The 21,278-nt window shown below is 44.1% G+C and overlaps 1 protein-coding gene across 3 annotated transcripts in view; it reads left to right on the top strand.

Annotated features, from left to right (window-relative positions):
• RPRD1B (regulation of nuclear pre-mRNA domain containing 1B) overlaps positions 1-20,333 on the top strand; it is a 51,612-nt gene extending 31,279 nt beyond the window's left edge. For 2 of the 3 annotated variants that reach the window (XM_028524113.2, XM_036009816.1), the window contains 2 exons: positions 159-334; positions 17,739-20,333. In XM_028524113.2, the coding sequence (XP_028379914.1) occupies positions 159-334; positions 17,739-17,888 (326 nt within the window). In that variant the 3' untranslated portion in view covers positions 17,889-20,333. The remainder of the gene's footprint in view (positions 1-158; positions 335-17,738) is intronic. The other variant, XM_036009815.1, reaches the window with a different exon arrangement.
• Positions 20,334-21,278: the final 945 nt, after the last annotated feature.

A 21,278-nucleotide genomic window follows, 5' to 3' on the forward strand; every position in this document is an offset into this window, starting at 1 on the left:
TTTCTCTGTCAGCCCTTTGAGTTTCTGTCCACAGGTTCTGGCTTATTCTTGGATTCTGTACTTTTGGAGAGAAACTGTTAACCTCCCCCAGAAATGTTTGCAATGGTGCCTATGTGATTTGTATATTGTCTCTATTTTTTGGTCTCATTTGTACTTAGACAAAGAGGCAGCTGAACGTCTTTCAAAAACAGTAGATGAAGCATGTCTGTTACTAGCAGAATATAACGGGCGCCTGGCGGCAGAACTGGAAGACCGGCGCCAGCTGGCTCGGATGTTGGTGGAGTATACCCAGAACCAGAAAGATGTTTTGTCAGAAAAGGAGAAAAAACTAGAAGTGAGTACCTCGCAAGGCAGACCTAGACCTCCCAAGTTTCCTTTCCTATAGCCCGCATTAGGAGGTTTTTATTATGCCGTAATTAACACTTTTTTTTTGTCTTTTAAAAATGCATGCAATGAGAACATCATTCAGATACTGCAATTGTGTGAACTAACTGAAAATTGAAGTCACATTTTTATGTATCCAAGAAAGAACGAATTGGAATGTAGGAAATACATGATGAACTCTTAAATCACAGCATTTAGGATCTTAACCTTGTTTTAGTTTGAACTCACATTTTTGAAAAATTGTAGATTGAGGTACAAAAACAACAGGAATCAGCAAAATCAAAGACTTTATTTGGTGGTATCTGGGAAAAACTTAAAAATTTTCTTTCATTTTGGATTACATTAAGATTTATTTCTGACTTAATCATGCTAAAGCTAATAAGTAGTTTGCCTCCAAGCCATGTCTGTGATTAGTTCTAAAATTTCAGTCATGTGTAGGGAGCCCAATTCTCAATCTGTTGGAAAGGGACCAGTTTTTACCCTGAGGTGACATTAGTGTGAATGCCTGTGGGAAGAAATAGTTCCTTGTCGTGCATTTGTTTGGATTCTTAATTAAGTACGTGGTGGTTTGACATTGGTGCTTAGTCCCTTGGGGTATCACAACCACCATGGAGGTTGCCCATGGAGGACCTTTGGGAACTTTTCCTTGCTCCAGGCTACTAGACTTCCTTTCAGGAGAGTCTGACCTTCTTTCCTTAAGAGACACAGAGAAGAGTTGCCGCCAGTGGTTAGGACAGGAGGACAGTTTTGAGTTGGAGAACTAATCACATTTTGGAAGAAATCCCAGAGTTGATGGCGGGGGGTAGTCTTCCTGCTGCACTCTGCGCTCAGGAAACACTGCTCTCGGGTGCCGAGGGAGGGGACATTGAGCTGCTTCTGTGGCTGAGATTATTGTTTGCCTTTGAACACAGTCATCTGACTGGAGAAGGGAAATGAGCAACGGGTACTTTTTATCACATCCTTACCTTCGGTGATTATGAGAGTGATGATGGGTAGTGGTATTGGGAACTTTATATACCACTGAAAGTGGAAGATGGGAAACGGCTGTAAAAATAGTATGGCTTGGATTTAGAAGTCAACACTGACCAAAAATCCTAAAGGGAGTTTCCAGGCAATACCAGACGGTCATTTATCTGAAACTCGCGTCTTTCACCGAGGAAGCATTTTTAGCACTGTGCCCCGGGACTAATAAGAGAGTGTAATTAATGATTCTGGTTGTAAGTCACCATGCCATCTGTTGAACTGCCCCTTGGCGACACATTAAGGGCTTTCTCTGATCTGTCAGACATTGATTATCATGAGCAGCTGTTGTTGGGTGGCAAGCAACCAGAGAGGACGGTCTTTGGGAAGGGATGGGCTTGGTAGAGTCATTAACTCTTTGTTCGTTCCCCTTCCTCACAATTGCGCTTTCCCCCCCATTTGGGGGGGATTGTTCCGGTGTCTCTATGCCCAGTGGTTTGCTAGGTGCCCTGAGCGGTCATTAAGGCAGAGAGATGATCAGAGATTTGGGTCTGTTCTGTAGCTTTCCAGCCCAGATTTCTCTACTTATCTGGGCATCAGAATTCCATTGCTTAAGAATCAAAGCAGGAAGGACTCGCCACTGAGGAGTACAGATTCTGAACTAAAGGTTTTTATCCCAAACCATGTCTCAGCCATTTGAGCAAAATCATGTTTAAGAAAAAAATGGAGCTAAATTTGCAGTATTTAAAAAAGGAAACGACTAGATACAACATAAGATGTTGAGAAATGGTTTTAGTTCTTTAAGCGTGCTGAAAATGTGAACTGTCTGCCCTCTAGAATGTAAGATTTTTCTCTCATATCCTGTAATAGACTGGTCCTCTTTCATTATCTCCTCTTGGTGGAGGTAAGCCTTGCTGTGTGCAGCATGAAAGACGTGAATTCTTCCAAATCTTCCACAAGTCTTTTATTGATGAGGACAGTACATAAAACATACCTATCTTTTTAACACTCATTTTTTTAACACTGCTTGTTCTTGTTTTAAAACTGCCACACCAGAATGCTAATGAAATCTGCTTTTATTTTTTAATCCTTTCATTGTCTTCAGTGTATAAATACATGGAATACTTAGAACTTTGGGAATGTAATCATTTGCTTGAGAGTCTGTTTTCTTCTCAGAGTTCTAATTTCTTCACTCATTTTTCTTTTTAAGTTTATAAACATTTGTTCTGTGAGTAGAATTCAGCACTTGATACGATCTCTTTCTATGTAGAAGTTTTTTTTTAAGTTGCTTGAAAAGTGGTTTATCTGCGGATATTTTTTAATTGAGAAATTTACAGAACATTAAAAGTAACTATTTTATAGTCTGAAATATTTCACATTTCATTACACCAAAAGAAAATCCCGTGAACCAGTCACGCCTGTGTCCCCCTTCTCTCAGCCCCTGGCAACCCCCAGTCTGCTTTCTGTCTGCATGGATTGGCCTGTGCTGGGTGTGTCGTACAGTGGTGTTCGGCTTCTGCCACTCACCATATGGATTTGAGGTTCAGCTGCATAGTGGCATGTATCGGTACTTCGTTCTTTTTGCTAAATGGTTCATTGTATGCAGTATGCAGCAATTTGTCCATTCGTTTGTTGTTGATCACTTGGGTTGTTTTTGGTTATTATGAATACTGCTATAAACACTTGTGTACAAGCTTTTATTTTTCTTGGGTGTATGTATGCCTAGGAACGGCACTGGACTCATAGGTAACTCTGTCTTCAACTTTTGGAGGAACCACCGGACTGTTTTCCATAACAGGGGCACTATTTTACATTCCCACTAGCAATGTATGGGAGTTCCAGTACTGTTTTTTTTAATCCTAGCGCGTATGAAGTGATAACTTGTGATTTCGATTTGCGCTTTCCTAGTGATTAATGATTGAATATCTCTGCATGTTTCTTGTACATCTTGTTTTGACAAACATCTATTCAAGTCCATTTGGTCCAAAAATTTGCCCATTTTTGAATTGGGTTGTTTATTTTGCTGTTGCTGAATTGCAAGAGTTCTCTATACATTTTAGGTAATAGACTCTTACTAGCTATATGATTTACAAATATTTTCTCCTGTTGTGTGTTTTAACCACTTTCTTTATAATGCCTTTTGAAGCACGTAAGTTTTTAATTTTGATGAGTTCCAATATCTGTTTTTGTTGTTGTTACTTGTGTTTTGGTGTCATGTTTAAGATCCATGGCCAAATCCCAGGACATGAAAATTTACTCAGATATTTTCTCCTAGTTTTATAGTGTTCGCTTTTACATTTAAGTCACATTTGAATTAATATTTGTGTATGGTGTGAGGTAGCAACCAGTTTTGTTCTTTGCGCGTAGATATCCAGTTGTCCCAGCACCGTTTGTTGAAGAGACTGTTCTTTCCCTCACTAAGTGAATGCTTGGCACTTTCGTCAAAACTCAGCTGGCCAGAGAGATGTGGGTTTACTTCTGGACTTCCCATTCTGTTCTGTCATCTGTGTGCCTGTCCTGTGCTGGTACCGTACTGTTTTCATCGCGATGGCTTCATAGTAAGATCAGAACATGTGAGTCCTCGAACTCGGTCCTCCAATATTACTTTTGCTTTCGAGGGCCTCTTGCAGCTCCATATGAATTGGAGGATCAGCTTTTCCATTTCTGCACCCCCAAAAAAAGGCTGTTTGAATTTTAATAGGGATTGCATTGAATCTGTAGATTGCCTTCGGGACTCACCATCTTCTCACTCTTAAGTCTTCCAATGCATGAACATGAGATTTCTTTCCATTTTTTTAGATCTTTTTTAATTTCTGCTGTAGAATTTTTTAAAAACATGCTAGGTTACCACTTACTGATGGATTTGATTTTACAAAAGCCCTCCTGTTCAGGTGCCATAGGTATCACGGACCACCACAGAAGGCAGTAGTGTATGCTGCCTTTCAGTAGGCTGTTTACCACCTCCTCTAGAAGGTAATGAGTCCGTGTGTGCGTGCGCGCTCAGTAAAGCTACTCAGGCACAGTCATGGCAGCCAACTTCACTCTGCAAACCCAAGTGGCACTTAGAAGCCTGGGTGTCTCGGGGTAAAGTCTAACAGGGTTACTGAACTGGGTGGAATGAGAGATCGTGTAGTCTGGCTTCAGAGTTGGTGCAGAACTCAAGACTCAGAGAAGAGAGTTAGAAACAGACCAGGGATAAAATCCAAGGCAGACATTTTTAACTTTCCATCAGGTTTGTGGTTTTGTTTGTTTTGTGTCTTTTAAATTTGATTCCATGAGGTCAACAGCTGGAAGACATTCTACACAGAAGAGTAGCCAAAGTTGAATTATTTCAACAATTTCTCAAGAACTTTGTTTTAGAGAAATGACATTTTATGTGGTGGGATTAAGATAGTTTCATCGTGCATTCCAGTCTCCTCCAGTACATACCTTTAAACTTTCAGGGTACCCACTCTGCTACCAAGGTTCTACATACTGAGTCCTCCTTATGACTGCATGTTCTTGCTCTGAGGTGTGGGGAGGGAGAATTGGCTGACTGAACTTGAAACTGCTGTTGTCCCCCGCCCCCGCTTGGCACCTTCCCCCTGGTTGTATGAATTCTCAGGAGTAGAGCCTTCTACTTCAGACAACACGGCAGGGAAAGGGGACATGGCCCAAATGCTGTGTGAGTCTTCACATTTCTGTTTGTAATTTGGTTATAACAACTTCAGAAATTCTTTGGCTATAGCGGAAGGAGTACTAAACCAAACTAACTGATGGCCATCTGTTGTTTTTGGCAGCATCCCCCACCTTCCTGCAGGGTGCAGGTGGTTAGAAGCGTTCATTTCAGTAATGGGATAGGCGATAGGTGGAGGCAGAGAGTCCACTTTGGAGTAAATTCTCCCCATTCCCCATGAAGATCAAAGCCAGTATCTCATTGTCCACTAAGGGCATATGGAACCAGGTGATCTAGTCCTCATTTTAGATGAGAAAACAGAGCCCAGGGCTTCTGTGAGCAGTTTAAGGTCACGGAGGAAATCACGAGGACCAGAACCATGATCTCTTGACTCCTGACTCTGGGAAAGAACTGAAAGGTTTTGCCTAGAGCTGCCTCTCACGGCTCTGGGTAGCTTAGCCCCACCTGTTTGCCAGTCCTTTGCACCCACTACCCTTCCTTTGCGTGTAATTCCTCCCAGTACTAGCAGTGCTGGTACCACCATGGGCTGTTAGAAGAACAGTTGTCGAAAAGGTCAGTGATCAAGGGGTGTTGTCCTGTCTTTCCCCACGTAGCAGGCCATGGTTCGCTCACTGCTTTTTCATTCCTGTTTTGATATGGAAGCCCTTTTCCCCCCAGGTTTCCCTCCAGTAGGTGAGGACATTTTTTGAGTTGTGTATTTCTGTGAGTAATAATGGAGTCTAGAGGCTATATGTTGTGCATTTGGCTTCCTTTCATTCATGTCTGTCACTGCTTACCCTTATAGCTCTGGCCAGATTGCCGTTAGAACATCAAGGTACGTGTGTGTGTAAGTATGTGTGTGTATTCTTTCCACATCACGGTGTGAAACCTTTGGTGTTTCTTCATCTTTTTTCTCTCAGGGGGCGGGGGAGCCATGTTATAATCATTGGAATGTACTTCGTGTACTGGGTAACCCAGGGGCACAGTTCACCAACATTAGAGGCTTCCCATAGAAAAAGTGACATGATTTCAAAGTTCTCCCACTAGAATTCCCTCCTTTTAGCCATAGCATCGTTTTCATGGGTGTAGCCCAACTCTTGTTGATCCCTCCTGCTTTCTGGAAGAGCTCTACTGAGTTTTAGCTGGTGCACACAGTACTCATTTTTCGTGTTTATAAATTACATGTATACGTATTGTCAAAACATATCTGGGCCCCTTGTCACTGGGCTCATCTGCCAGAACAGTCACTTGTAGTCAGCTAATATGAGTTCTTTATTCCTTTTATCCAGATTACAAAAGAAACACATCACAGGAAACCTGGTGATGGCGGGGGGTCCTTCCTCAGGATTAAATCATACTTCTAATTGTGGTGTATTTCCTTTATTTTTCTTCCCATTTTAAAATTAAAAGGATCGTAATTATTTCCTTTGGGCTAGTTCTCAGTATTGGGATTGTTTTTTCCTGTAAATTTCTACATGTGGACTCTGTGTGTGTGCAGCTGTCTGCCTGTCTTACAGTACGCTGGAGATGGTACGGATTTCAAGGTGTTTGATGCCAATTTGCATTTCTGCCTTAGAAGTTTTTTTTCCCCAAAGCATCTTAAGCAGTCCAGAATTTCATTGTGTTTTATAAACAGACAAGATGTGTTAAAGAATAATTATGTTTTGTGAAGGAAAGAACATTTAAGTAGTTTAATGCAACACGCAGGATCTCTCTTCTGAGTTTCAGTTATCTGTTTACATTTGAAACGGCTGTGGGAAAAGAGCAGCTACTTATTATAGCATTGGCTTCAGTGAGCGCAACTTGGAGAGCAGAGTTCAGGTTACAGAAACTTGAGCTCGTGTCTGTGTGTCTGTTTGACCCAATGGGTACATGTTATTTTGAGCAAAGATCTAATGTTAGGCTTTTTGAGTATCCCTACTACAGGCATAACTCATTTTATTGCGCTTCATTTTATTGCATTTCACAGATGTTGTGATTTTTACAAATTGAAAGCAAGTCCCTCCCCCAGCAAAAAGGGTACAACTTACTTTGTTGTGGTGGCCTGCAGCTGAGCCCGCTGTGTCTGCGAGGTGTGCCTGTGCTGTAAGGTGGCCTCTAGTTCCACTTCAACTTGTGATCTTTGAAGAAAGTCAGATTGCATGGCAGTGCACTTCACCTTCTTGAAAATTACGTCTCGACTTCGTTTTCTTCTCTATACAATGTGGGGTGTGAAATAAGGTCAGAGTCATTTTCCATGATTAGGGCAGAAATGCTCATGGTTGTAACCAGAAGTCAAAACGGAGCCTTTGCGAACGAGGTGCAGGAGCTCCTGAGGCGTGGCGGGCTTCCTGGGAAGCGGTGGTGGTGCCAGCTGTCATTCGCACTGTGCAGGCCTCCGTGTTTGTTCTCGCTCATATTCGGATCCTGAGAGCATCTTCAGGAAACAGTGTGGACGGTTCTCTTGCCATTAGATACTTTGAGGATTTTAGGCTATTCTCCTTTCTGCAGAAGTAGAGTGGCTGAAGGTACCCTCAGCAGGCAGAATACTTTGCCTCCTTAATACATACGTGTATACATTTAAGCCTCATGCACAGGAGCACACCCCGCACCACTACCGCTGTCTCTTTTTAACTAAGACCGTAAGCTGTTTTCCCTTGCTGCCTCTGCTTTCGAACCCACTGCAGCTTGGCGTGCCTACCTGCCTTCCACTAAAGGGGCTGGACGTCTTCAGAATCCCCCAGCCTGTGGTCTCCTTTCAGAGCCCGAAAGATACCTCTCCGTCTCTGTCTCTCATCTCGATTTTCTCCTTTTGACCCTGTCTGTAGCATTCACTGCTGCTGTTTATACCCTTTGTTGTTTTTCCTTCTCCAGGTTCTCACACCCACTGTCTACTGGTTGTGGGTGTTGTGGGGTAGTGGTGGTGGTGGTGGTTGTTTTTGTCCTTTAATAAGCTTTTCTCCATCCTTGCCTTGTAAATGTTGGTATTCCTTTAGCCGTTTTCTTCTCCTGGGCCTTTTGCTTGAGTGACATACTTTAAGTATGCCGATGGCTTAAATACAGATCTCTAGCCCAAGCCCTTCCTTGTACTTCAGTCCTTTATCTATCTTACTACCACAGACACCTCAAACTTAACTTCGGCAGAACAGACCACCGCTTTCTCGCCACCTTTTCCTTCCTTGAACTCTTTCCCTGTCTTGGAGAATGGCGTTGTTGTTCATCACGGTGAGACACTAGTGCTCATCCAGCATTTCTCCCCTTATTTTTCTCACCCTCCAAACCGCCAGATCAGCCTCCTCTCGTCCCAGACTCTCCCGCAGCCCCTCCCTCTGCTGTGCCTCCCCAGACGGCCTCCTCCACAGGTCTTCCAGGTTGGAGTAATCACCAGTGATTGTGATTTTTATCTCCTCAGTTCTTGAACCTGTCCACCTCATCTTTGTCTGTCTGCACTTCTGCCACCGTAGTCCGTGCTGTCATTGTCTCTCAGGTGACCCCCTGCAGCAGCCTCATTACTGTTCCATCTGCATTTGTTCTTTGTCCTGTAATCTGCTCTACACGGGGCAGCCTTGTGATGTTTTCAAAATGCACCTCTGAGCATGTCATTTCCCTGCTTAAATGCTTAAAAAGACTTCTCATTGCTCCTAGGCCCAGATAGGCCCAGATCCTTGATGTGTCACCCGCCCCCCACCCCCTGCCCCCCGCCACACACCCCTGGTTTTGTCTCTGCTGGCCTTTTTTGTTTTTGGCATACTCTGCCCCTTTACTTCCGTGGTTGCCCTAGCAAGTTGATTCCTGTTCATTGCTTAGATCCCAAGTCAGACAGTATTTCCCTGACACCCCACTCGCATCTCCACTCCCTGCCCTTCACACACACTGCCATTTCTCTCTCTCTTTTTCCTTCAAAGCACCATGTAGTTTGTCATCCTGTTTATGGGTTATTTCTCTGACCAGATCATAAAATCTTCTCTGTAGTGTCACTCTTTCATCACCGACTCTCCCCCCCAGTACAGTGTCCTGATCTCCAGTGGCAGCTCGGTTCACGTTAGGCTAGGTCAGAGTCCAGGCGGGCCTTGAACAACACAGATTTGAACTGCACGAGTCCATTTTTACTGGATTTTTTTTTCCAGTAAGTATACAGTTGGCCCTCCATATACCAGCGTTTTGCATTCAGATTCAACCAACTGCAGGAGGATCAGAAACGGTGTTTTTTATCTGTAGTTGGGAACCATCCGTGGATGTGGAGGGCTGACTGCATGCGTTGTTCTCTGCCGTTTCATACAGGGCACTTGAGCAGCTGGGGGGAGTGAGAAGCTATATGCAGGTTTTCAGTTGCTTGGGAGTCGGCACTCCTAACCCCAAGAGTCGCCTGTATATCTTTGGTGGGGACTCCTTCCAGGCTACGAATGTTCCTGTGAGATCTAGGCTTTACACCGTAGACAAACTCCTTCCCCTCTCTTGGCTTTTAGATTGATAGGATTGGACTGTGGTACCACCTGATTATAACATTCTGTGGCTTCCCCCTCATCTTGGAGATCAAGGGCCCTTTCATTTTCTCAAGCCAGCTTCTGGTAAATGTGCTAAATTTTCAGAACATATTCAAATGGTTTGAGAGAGGAAAGATTTTGTATCCCATTAATAATTCTCTTTTTCTTCAATTTGAACATATAAATCAGGAAGATTAAATACTGCTCATAAAATAATAAACATGGGAAGAGTGATCTTCTCCCCTTTAGATCTGCTAATTCACATTGAACAGTTTAGCAAGTCTGAGCCTCATTCAGACCTCACAATCTCTCGTGGTGTGGGCATTATATCCATTTCTGTCTTTTATATAAAGATACTAAGCCCATTGAGGTGAAGTCATGTCATACCACAGGCAAGTGGTAGTTTCGGATTTGAACTTGGATTTTCTGACTCAGAATTTTTTCTGTTCTGCCACAGCAACCTCCCTCCTTTTTGGTTTGCTAATGGAAAGGAATTAAAGTCTTTAATTTCTCGAAGAGAGCTGTATTCAAATGCAGTGAAGTACCATAACCTACTGACTGGCTTGCCCCCAGCAGACTTCTAGCACCTGAAATTATGGTAAACATTACTTGAACTCCTTTTGTGTGGAAACTGTCCTTTTCCTTTTTATGGCCTTTGTTTCTCAGCTGCCCTCCAGGAATGCGTGACTTGCCAGTATTTGGCTCAAAGGGAGAAGCAGTGGAAAGACCTGAAACTTCGATGCTTGTCTGTGCAACATCAATGTCCTGGCTTCCCACTGAAGTGGTCCTTAAGGAAGCCAGCTTGTAGGGCTTTGTTACTTACATAAAACTTAAAACATTTTTGGACAGTTAAGTTTTAAAAAGAGAGAGAGAACTGGTGATAAATAGTAAATAGTTCTTCTTGTGCTTTAGTATTTGGCCTTATAAAATGAAGGACCCATTGCATAAGTAATGTAAACATTTCTGAAGGCCACAGATGCATTTTTAAATAAGTCTCTTTTCAAAACATTTAATGGACATGTGTTTAAATTGTAAATATTTATCTTTATAATTACATTTGCCCAGTCCTGAAATTGATTTTATTTCTGTTAGTTTAATTTTTTATTGGTTTAGTTATGTGTAAACACTTTTTATTCATCTTCCCTTGCTTTTGCAAATTGCTGTCTGAAGAGGGTTTTTGTGGTTGCAGTAGAAGCTTCCTATAAACGTTTTGTGTAAAGGGGCCTCTGGGGAGAAAGAAGTAGCAGCCTGAAACTCTTCGTTTGGGGTATGATTTCAAGCTTAAGAAGAAGCCCGATCTGGTTTGGTTCCTCCAGCGGGTGGCTGGATTGCTCTGAGAACATTCCTCTCGCTGTAGCCGTCTTGTCATCTGTCCTTCTGGGAAATACTTCGTGTGTACCTTTATTACCGGTGTTTGCAGTGGAGCTGAGAGGCCCTGAGCACTGGAGCCAGGAGTTCCTCTTTTCCTAGTGTCTTCCCCAGCATCTTCCTCAGCAGCTCCAGCCTTTCTATGACACCCCACAATGCATCGTTTTGAAATGTCGCAGCTGCCACTGAGTCATGTGGGAGCATGGAGCTGGCTGGGGGAAAGGTGCAAGTCAGTGACAGTTTTTTTGTCCCCGCATAGATCCTTGAAGAAAAATTAAAAGCAGCATTTTTATATTCAGTCCAAAGATTTGTATATTGTATTTTCCCTCTTAAAAAAATCAGAGGGAGAAGAAGAATAAGAAAATTGTGATTTAAGGAGAAGCTGTGACTTCTGAGTATAGGTCTTACTGAGCCCTATGGCTAGAGGTTAACCCCTGGCAGGATTAAGGGGGCTGAGTGGGCATTTTAAATAATATTGGGGTGAAGGCCGACTTCCCCTTTCTGCTGGGCTTTCCTGACCTTCATGCGATGAGCGATTCTTTGACTTAAATTCAGTGTGGTAGGTCACCTTTAAAACCGGGACCTTCATAAACTGCTATGTGCATAATAACCTTTTATGACTCTTAATTGTGAGTAGCCCAGCAGCGGGTAATTTCTATACACCATATGTCCTGTAGCACAACGGGGCGAGATAAAGGAAAGCATGAGTCTTGATACTGGAGATCTTGTTTCATCAAGTCAAGCCCCTGCCTGTGGTGTTATTTCTAACATAATTTTTCTTATGTAAATACTTCCTAGCAAGAAAAATACAGGCTTGACAATGTTTACAATTTGCTCAGTATTCCTTACAAGAGTTGCTAGAGAAAATACTTACAATTTTGTTTGTTTTGAAAATGAAATTCCTGTAGAAAGGTCATTGCAGTGTCAGGCCTTGTCATTTTTAACCCTCTTATCCCAGAGCTGATCTGCAGCATGTCAGGTCTGGCTCACTGCTCCAACCAAAAATGGCAAAGAATGTGGACGCCTTGCTCTTTCAGCCAGTTGTCTTGGTGCTCCGTGATGGTCTGTGTTCACACAGTGGCAGCTGGATCCAGGAAGCAGGGGGTGTTGGAGACGTCTTCTCTTGCAACTTTGGAGAGTCTGTGGGCTGAGATTCCAGTTTTTCCAGGAGCATAAATCCTGGGCATTATCTCATAACTACACATTGGACCTTTACCCTCTTCATTGTAAACATTTCTTGGCAGTCAGATAAACCCAGGCAGTTCATCACAGACACCCACTTTTCCTTCCGCCTCGTCCTCAAGGATCCTGAAACAGAGGGTAGCAGCAGAAGTCTGATGGAACTCTTACCTATTTCACGGCTCCCCACGGCCTCTCTGGGGTGAGGTAGAATTTTGCTGTAGCCGGTTGGAGGATTCAGCTGAACCCCTCAGCTCTGCCACCACTGCAGTATAAATTATGCATGATCAGGAAGGGGAAAGCAATGGGACTGCACAGGTTTGCCTTACCTTCTCTTGCTTAAGGTGGGTAGTGGAGGAAAGGCAAGTGTCTGAAGCCGAGAGTACCAAAAAGCATGAACTGTGGTTGAGATGAGTCAGCCAGTGGGCAGAGCAGAGCAATGAGCAGGGTAGCTGCAGGTGTCATCCTGCTGGTGGAGATGTGCAAGTCTGGATCTCTCGGATTCCTGGACCAGGCAGGGCAGCATGAGTGTTGTATTGCAGGCTCGGCGCTCTGTTACACACAGAGTGAGGTATTTTACACGAGGCGCATGGAAGCACCTTGCCGCATCTTTTCTCTACCTGAGTGGCTCTTAGGTACTAAAGAGATTGTGGGGTGCAGCACACTCAAGTGAGTCAAAAGAATTTGAATGGGTCTCATCACACTGAGGTTGGTTTTACTGTTACAATGAAAAGAAGCCTGGATTCCTTCCGAGAGCAGCAGTTAGTTGCTGAGGACACAGTTTGGGACCCAGTAGCCGCAGAGCTTATGGATCACACTTTCGTCAGAAGGCCGGCTGGTAGGTTGAGAAAAAAGATTCCTGGATTTTCCTGAGGTCTGTCTCCTTAACCTGTCCAGAACCAAAGAGAATAGCTGGACAGGCAGCTGCTGAGGGAGTGCTGTGACCCGACCAAGGCTGCTTGAGAATAAGGGGAAGGATTGGGAGGCAGGTGAATGCTGGAGTTGTATTTGGGGAATAGATTTGTTTGATTCATTCTTTTTTTGTTGTTGGTCTCTGGCAACATTTATAAATGACTTTATTTGCAAAAAGGCTGAATCTATTTTAAAAGCAGGGAGCTGTGGGGGAGATCGTGGTCAGTTACTGCTGAATATGTTTAAGGACTATAAAATTACTATAACTTCAGTTCGGCCTAGTCAGAGCTTACTGCGAATTCTAGCCTGCTCATCTCTCCTCAAGGCATTAAGATGGGTCATTCAACTGACCCAGTTGAGCAGGTATGTGTTTTAATAGTTTTAAAGGCAGCCTTGATCTGTATTTGGATATTCAGAATATATACCTACTCACCCTTGCAGATGCATTTAAGCCTCTGGGCCCATAGGTCTTTTATTTTTTAATGCTATTTATTAAGAGTAGTTTGAGGAACACAGAGGTTTACCATATATACCATGCCCCCACATGTCCCCCCCCCCCCCCCGCTATCAGCATTCCCCACTAGAGTGGTACCTTTGTCACCATTAATGAGTCTACACTGACACATCGGAATGACCCGAAGTCCATAGTATACATTAGGGTTCGCCCTGGTGTGATAAATTCTACAGATTTGGACATGCCCACCATTAGTAACCGCATATGCACTCCCCTAAACGTCCTCTGTGCTCTGTCTCTCCATCCCTTCCCCCTCCCAACCCCTCTCTCCATAGTTTTGCCCTTTCCAGAATGTCACGTAGCTGGACTCTGTGTCTTTTCATACTGGCTTCTTTTACTCAGTAATATGCTTTTAAGGTTCTTCCATATCTTCTCATGGCTTGATAGCTCATTTTTTTTAGTATTGAATATTGTTCTGTTGTTTGGGTATACCAAATTTTATTTATTCATTCACCTACTGGAGGACATCTTGATTGCTTCGAACTTTTGGCAATTGGAAGTAATGCTGCTGTAAACATTCATGTGCAGGCTTTTGTGTGGGCGTGAGTTTTCAGGTCCTTTGTGTAGATACAAATGAGCATGATTTCGGGATCCTGTGGTAAGAGTATGTTTAGTTTTGTGAGAGACTGCCAGACTATCTTGCAGAGTGGCTGTACCATTTTGCATTCCTACCAGCAATGTATTGGTTTGGCCAAAAAGTTCCATAAGGTAGGTGCTTCTAGTAGTGCTTAGTTGTCTTTAACTTCATTTGAAAAAAAATTTGTCTAATTGTATTATGACAGCTGTCACCATTATCAGCTTGAATTTAAAAAAAACAACATCAGAATTGGTAGCTTTTTGTGTAGTCATTTTAATATAGAAGTTGGAAGAAAATAACATTTTCAGCATATTTTGCTTTATTATTTCAAGAAAGGTAAAAAATGCAGCTGAAATGCAAGGAAAAGACTTGTGCAGTGTGTGGAGAAAGTGCTGTGACTAATCAAATGAGTGAGAAGTTGTTTGCGAAGTTTCATGCTGGAGATTTCTCGCTGGGTGATGCTGCACTGTTGGGTAGACCAGTTGAATTGATAGTGATCAAATCACAACATTTAGTCGAGGTCAGTGTTATACCATACAGAAGATAGCCGACAGACATACTCAAAGTATCCATATCAATAAAGTTATTGATAAAAATGAAAAATAATGTCTTTTATGTTATGGGAAAAACCACACAGATTTTCTGGCCAACCCAGTATGAGAGTTTCTGTTGTTCCACATCCTTGTCAGCAATCGGTGTTATCAGTGGTCTGGACTTTGGCCATTCAGGTGTGTGATGATATTTCATTGTTTTAATTTGTTTCCCTGCTGGCTTTTGCAAACATTTTCCGTCCGTCTGTGGCTTGTCTCTTCGTTCTCTTGACAGTGCCTTTCACAGAGAAGAATTTTTTTCATTTTAATCAAGTCCAGCGTATTAGTTCTTTCATGGATCATGTCTGGGTGTTGTATCTAAAATGTCATCACCAAACTGAAGATCATCTAGACTTTTTTCTATGTTATCATCTAGGAGTTGTATAGTTTTGTGCTTTACATTTTGATCTGTGTTTCATTTTGAGTTAATTTTTATGAAGGATATAAGATGTCTAGGCCTTTTTTTTTTTTTTTTTTTTGCATGTGGATGTCCAGTTGTTCCAGCACCATTTGTTGAAAAGACTGCCTTTTCTTCAATGTAGTCACTGTATTGCCTTTGTTCCTTTGTCAGGGGTCAGTTGACTATGGAGTGGGTCTGATTCTGGGCTCTCTTTTCTGCTGTGCTTGTCTGCTCGTCTGTTCTTTGGCCAGTACCACCTTGTCTTGATGACAGTGGCTTTGTTGTAAGTCTTGGAGTCAGGTACATCTGACTTTGTTCTTTTCAATATTGTTTTGTCTGTGCCGAGTCTTTTCCCTCTTCATAGGAACTTTAGAATCAGTTTGTCTTGTCTGTCTCCACAAAAGAACTTGCTGTGATTTCGTGATTGGGATTGCATTGAATCTGTAGATAAAGCTGGGAAGAACTTACACTATAACAGTATTGAGTCTTCCCATCCATGAACATAGAAGATCTCTCTAGTTCTTGGTTCATCATTGTGTTATGTAGTTCCTCATGCAATGTTGTACATATGTTGTTAGATTTATACCTAAGAATTTCATTGTTTGGGTGCTAATAGTACTGATTCATTGCTGGTGAAGTCATTGCAAAGCAATAGACTTTTGTATGTTAACCTTGTATCTTGCAACTCTAGGTTTTTTAATCCTTTTCCGTGGCAGTCCCCCCCTTTTCTAGTAACACCCTCCCCCTGGGCTTATGTGCCTGCTCTTAAAATAGAAATCCCTTGGAAAGACTAGCCCAGTAGCGTGAGGAGGGGTGGGCTAGATTCATTCAACATTCAGAGTGGCCTGAAAACTGGACTTTAAGACTGGACTGTATGTTTTATATGTTAGTAATTCCTGGGGCGGCTGTGTTGGAACCTACTGTTGGTTTAGAACCCTGCTGGGCATGGTGGGTGCTGGGTGAAAGCAGATGGATCTGGTTCTGATCTCCTGAAGCTGACAAGGTTGATGGGGTGTCATTATTAATAATTTAGTCAGTCATGGTTTTAGTTGTATTGAGGCTACAAAAGAAAGAAATGGAGTGCCAAGAGAGCTTACTTTCTTTCCCTGTCTCTTCATCTGACGGCCTGTGCGAGCAGCTGTTGTTTCAGGGACAGCTGCCTGACCGCCTGTGGGAATGTGGGGGCAGAGCCTCCCTGCCGGATGCCCAGCCCGCCTCCTCTGCTCCCAGCATGGACTCCGCCTTCACCGCAGGAACTGAGTGCTCTTCACTGAGCTTACTTCCTGTCTTGTCACTCTTCTCAGGAGGGCTTCTGCCCTCAGACCCTCTGTCTCTCCAAGTGTGCATAAGGTGTTGGTGTGAAGGAATCTTGACCTTGAAGAAAGATCTTATGGGTGGTCCAGTTCTTTCCTTTTCAGATAAGGAAGGTGAGGGTGAAGGAAGGGAGGGAGCGCGCCCACAGTCACACTGCACGTAGAGTCCGAACCGGGACTGAACCCAGGTTTCTTAACCTCAGCGTTCCTGCGGGAGAGGCATTCGGCAGCGAGGACCCAGACTTAGGAACGCCCTTGTCGCCCCAGAAACGCCGGGGAGGGGGACAGAGCTTGAGGAGAAGAGATGAGCTCCAAGGGGCTGTAAACCACAGCCCTCCCATGGTCTGGTGCTTATTCCACGCAGATTCACCAGGAGGACCTTTAGCTGGGAGCCGAAGAAAGAGAGGAGTGTGCTCAGTTCCTGCCATCAGGGGACTTGCGTGTCAGAGGAACACGGAAGCCTGACATGTGTGGGGAGAGTGCCTGAGAGCGGGAGACGCAGTCCCAGTGCACGCAGGGCCCCGGAGCGGGCGGGTGGGTGGGTGGCAGTCTCCTGGATGAGGTGGGAAGGTTTTTCTGGAGAGGTGGGATTCCACGGGTAGGCAGGAGACTGGAGGCAGCACTTGGCTGGGACCAGGGAGGAAGGATCTGTGTCTAGGTTGTGTTCCCCTCCGGGCTTGAGGAGAATCCTAAGCAAATGGCTGTTGCAGGCCGTGCCGCTGCATGGGAGGGCGGGGGTTGTGAGAAGTGCAGTCGGCCGAGCTGACTTTAGAAGACCATGAGCTGTGAGCAGTCGTGGAGACAGCGCGGTGCCATCTCGCTGTCTCAGACGGGTGATGTGATGAAAGCCGGGCTTTCGGAAGACGAGTCTGGCGTGTTCAGGGGAGACCACCAGAATCCTCACTGGGGACTTGTTCAGTTACTCGGGGTGGCGGCATTGGGCGTTTTGAACTCATATAGTCCTCATCTGCGAAAATGATAAACCTGGTTTAATCTCTGCACTTAACACAGAAACTGTAGTTTTATAGTGATTTTTCTGACTATGTTTAGATGTAGCCTTCAAAATAATTGTAAGCTCTAAGCATCTGTATTACATTTTATAAGGCATTTTGAAATAGCTAAGAGCCGAATAAAATACGCTGCAAATACAAACTGCCACTCTTTACTTCCAAATCTCAAGTGCTAAGTGAAATACCATTTCAGGTTGTCACCAGTATTGAACTCTGCTTTCCTTTTTTATATGTAAAGTTTTGCCTTTTGAGAGTTTAAAAACCCTAGCATTGTCCTTTAGCTGAATAGGGGAGGGGTGATCTGGTGGAGAGAAAGTAGAGTAAGAAGAAGGTGAGGGTATCTGTATCAGTTCCTTAAACTTAACCATCGGCACACAAAGACTTAACTGCATGTCTTCTCTTTGTTTCTTTAGGAATACAAACAGAAGCTCGCTCGGGTGACCCAGGTTCGCAAGGAACTAAAGTCCCACATTCAGAGCTTGCCAGACCTCTCTTTGCTGCCCAACGTCACAGGGGGCTTGGCTCCCCTGCCCTCTGCTGGTGACCTGTTTTCCACCGACTAGGGCAGGTGTCGTGCCCCAGATTCCCATCTCTACCAGCAGAAAGAGGAGGCAAGTCATGGTTGGAAATGACCTTGTAGCCCCTGGTTCTGTCCCTCCTTCCACTCGGTTCCCAGCCTCCCAGCCTCAAGACAGAACCACAGACTCTGATCTCCTCTCCAGCCTCTCCTGTTGAGCACAATTCAGAACAGGGGCAAGTGGAATCCAGTTTAGATTGATATTTGGAAAGAATATAAACTCGTCCACCTTGTGTTTTTATGCCCCTGTTGGTTTTCCATTCTTAACCCTCTTTTTATACCCAAGAAGTTAGGAAAATCATGTGTACTTTTGGAAGCTTTCAGAAGAACCTTGTCCCTGATGATCGTATTGTGTCACGAAAGCAGCTTCTGTCTGAGCTGGGCTCGTTCAAGTTCAGTACAGGCTTCCACTGAGGGGCTCACTCTGGAGTCACTGGCTTTCCCTGACTCCTCTAACCCTAGAGGGAGGCACAACTGTAGAGCAGCTTTGCCATAAGGAAGGAGTTTGCCAAATCTCCTGGGAATCTCCCATTCTCTTTTCCCATTACTTCTAGTGACGTGTAGTCAGGGGTTCGGTGCTTTTGTTTTGGAAGCAGACGAGAGAATCTAGCGAGAAGATCCGAAGATGATCTGGGACATAAAATCACAGTTCAGAGACAGAGTAACAGCAATTACAAGTATGAGTTAAAAAGTAATTTGCTTCAAGTTCCTACAAACAACCTTCCCAGGCTGCCCTTACCAAGAGTCCACCCAGTACCGTAGAGCACGTCCCTAAAAACACGGTCTTTGACCACACTTGGTTATGTGGGTGCTTTGTAGAAATGGCACGGGTGGGCCCCAAAAGCCAAGGGCGTACTGAGAGTCTGGGCTGTGTGGGCATTGCTTTGACCCTTTCTTTTGGGGAGTAGGGCACACAGTAACATTTAACTCACTGGGGGGAGCATATGTCCTCAGGATGGTGACGAAACTTGAATATCTCCTTCGCAAACACGACACTGTGCGCGTTCACCGGTCCGTCAGTGCGCACCGCTGCACGTGTCCCTGGGCCCAGGCGAGCTCTGCACCAGGCGTTACTGAACAGCTCATCTCGGGCAGGGGACGCCGGGGATATTAATTTGGGGTTTTAATTATTTTATCATGCCAGCTGACATTACTACATAATGTAGTTGGGATTTTTACCTTGTTTTTAGTAAAGGTTAGGCCTGCCAACTCTTAAATCATTCTGATTTGGCAGGCTTATTTTGACATTGGAAAAGGGCCGACAACTTGCCCCCATAGTATAATAAGAATTATATATAGCCCAGAGGCTGAATCCCAAAGCTATAAAAAGGGATCCCTTTGGGAGGGGGCTTCAAAATCTCTATTATGTTGAGGATTACCAAAAAGCCAATTGCATGTGATTTTACATGTTAAACATGTTAAAATACAACCTGTGTTTTAAAAAGTGTAGCGGGCTTCCCATGAAGGAACCCTGCCTGCCATGAAGTGAGAACGGCGGAAAGTCACGGCAGGTGCTCGGTGTGACTGTAGGACCCAGTAGCATGTGAGCTGCTGCTCGGATTTGAGTGCGGACCGTGTGTTCTTACTGACACTGCCCGCTCCCCTGTCCTGACTGAGTTAATGAGTCTGTGTCTGAAGTTTTTCTCTCAGAGGCCGTAGGGCAGGGGGCGACTTGACTGAAATCGCAGGATGGACTCCAGCCTTGGCTGTTTCTGCACACGCGCCCCTCCCGTGTGCTGTGCTGCTTTAGTCCTGCTCAGGAGCGGGTTTCTCACAGACCCCGGACATTCTCTGCGCTTCGCCAAGGACGCAGAATCTTACTAGCCACAGAAGAACCCCCAAAAGGGTTTATATAGTAGATACTTGCTCTGGTCAACCTGACGAAATGTTCTAACTGAATGGATCTTCCCCACTGTGATGTTTTATCTGATTGAGTCTGACCAGCAATTGGTGTGTAATTATTACAGCAAGAGCAAGAGATGAAACTAGCAATTATGTAAATGAATGTGTTGGCCTCTTCACACATGTTACTAGTGGACTTCCTGTGAGGAAGTTAGGGTTTTTTTGTTTTGTTTTTTTAATGAAATGCTTTTGGTTTTTAAAACTTAATTCCCTCATATCCTCCCCAAGTGTGCTTACTTCATTTGTTTAATTTAAGGATCTGGCAGGGTGGGGCGGGTGGTTTTGTTTTGTGTTCTTTTCTTCTTTACTTAGGGCGTCCATAGACCTCAGAGGACTTCTCCTTTAGGTCATATTCCTCAGAAAGTCTTCATCCTTCCCCCTTTTTCTTAAAGAATATTTTTAAAGCTTAAATTTGTATATTAATTTAGGACTTTATTTAGAAGTATAGGCTGCCTTTGATGGCAGCAGTATATTCTGAAATGTCTCATAGATATATATTTTTGAATAAAGATGGTGTTGTTGAACGACATTGCGTGCTGGTTCCTTTGCCTTCCCTTCTGCTGACCGCTCAGTGCCTGCTCCGGAATCGGTGGGTGATTGGTGATCGATCACCAGTGGGCCCTGTGCTCTCTGCGCAGGGTCTCATGCCTCAAGAGTTTTTGTGGCTCTTAGTGGCCCATAATACTCAGCACTTATGTAGTATTTTCTAGTTCTTTCCGGAGGCTTAATTAGCTTTAATTAGCCAACCCAGACAGCACCCGGGAGAGGCATCTCCAGTTTTATCCTCATTGTATGGAAGTGGGAACTGGTGGAGAGAAGTCCGGTGACTCCCCGGTACCGCAGTCTCTAACAGATGAAAACTTGCAAGTCCTTTGATTTCAGCACTTTTGTTTGCACCACCAGGCCTCCGGGGAAGTGTTTGATTTTGGCAATACAGTGCGAGTCACTCTGAACAGAGAGAAGAAACATATGAGGTAATTCAAACCCAAGCCTTTAAAAATACTTCTGTGGGTTTACTTTGAAACTCAAAGTAATAGAGAAACAGTGTGAAATAGTTCCTTTTGAAGTAATTGATGCTTGGAAGGATTTTTGTAACCTCTCCACAGGGTGAGGGCAGCAGTTGCGGGAAGGGATCGGGTTGCCCATTTGTCTCCCAGTGCAAAATCCGCAGTGGCTGTGGTCCTTCAAGAGTAAATGCAACTCAGGTCAAAGTTGAGAATGAGGAAAGTTGGGACTGTATTACCCAGGTTCTGTCTTAAAACGCGAAGGTTGAATTAGTGTGTGGATCTCAGGAGACAAGATCTGCTGTCCCCAGGATTCATGGCCTAGTTAATGTCTTCACTCCTGCCTATAAATAGTAAGTCCATAATTCGTCTGGTTTAATTAGCACTTCAGGCTACAAATGTGACTCTGAGGTCCTCAGAGCCGAAGATGGAACTACCCAAGAGTTCATGAATCTGTCAGAATGCTTAAC

Source organism: Phyllostomus discolor, chromosome 9, assembly GCF_004126475.2.
Source record: "Phyllostomus discolor isolate MPI-MPIP mPhyDis1 chromosome 9, mPhyDis1.pri.v3, whole genome shotgun sequence".
NCBI lineage: Eukaryota > Metazoa > Chordata > Mammalia > Chiroptera > Phyllostomidae > Phyllostomus > Phyllostomus discolor.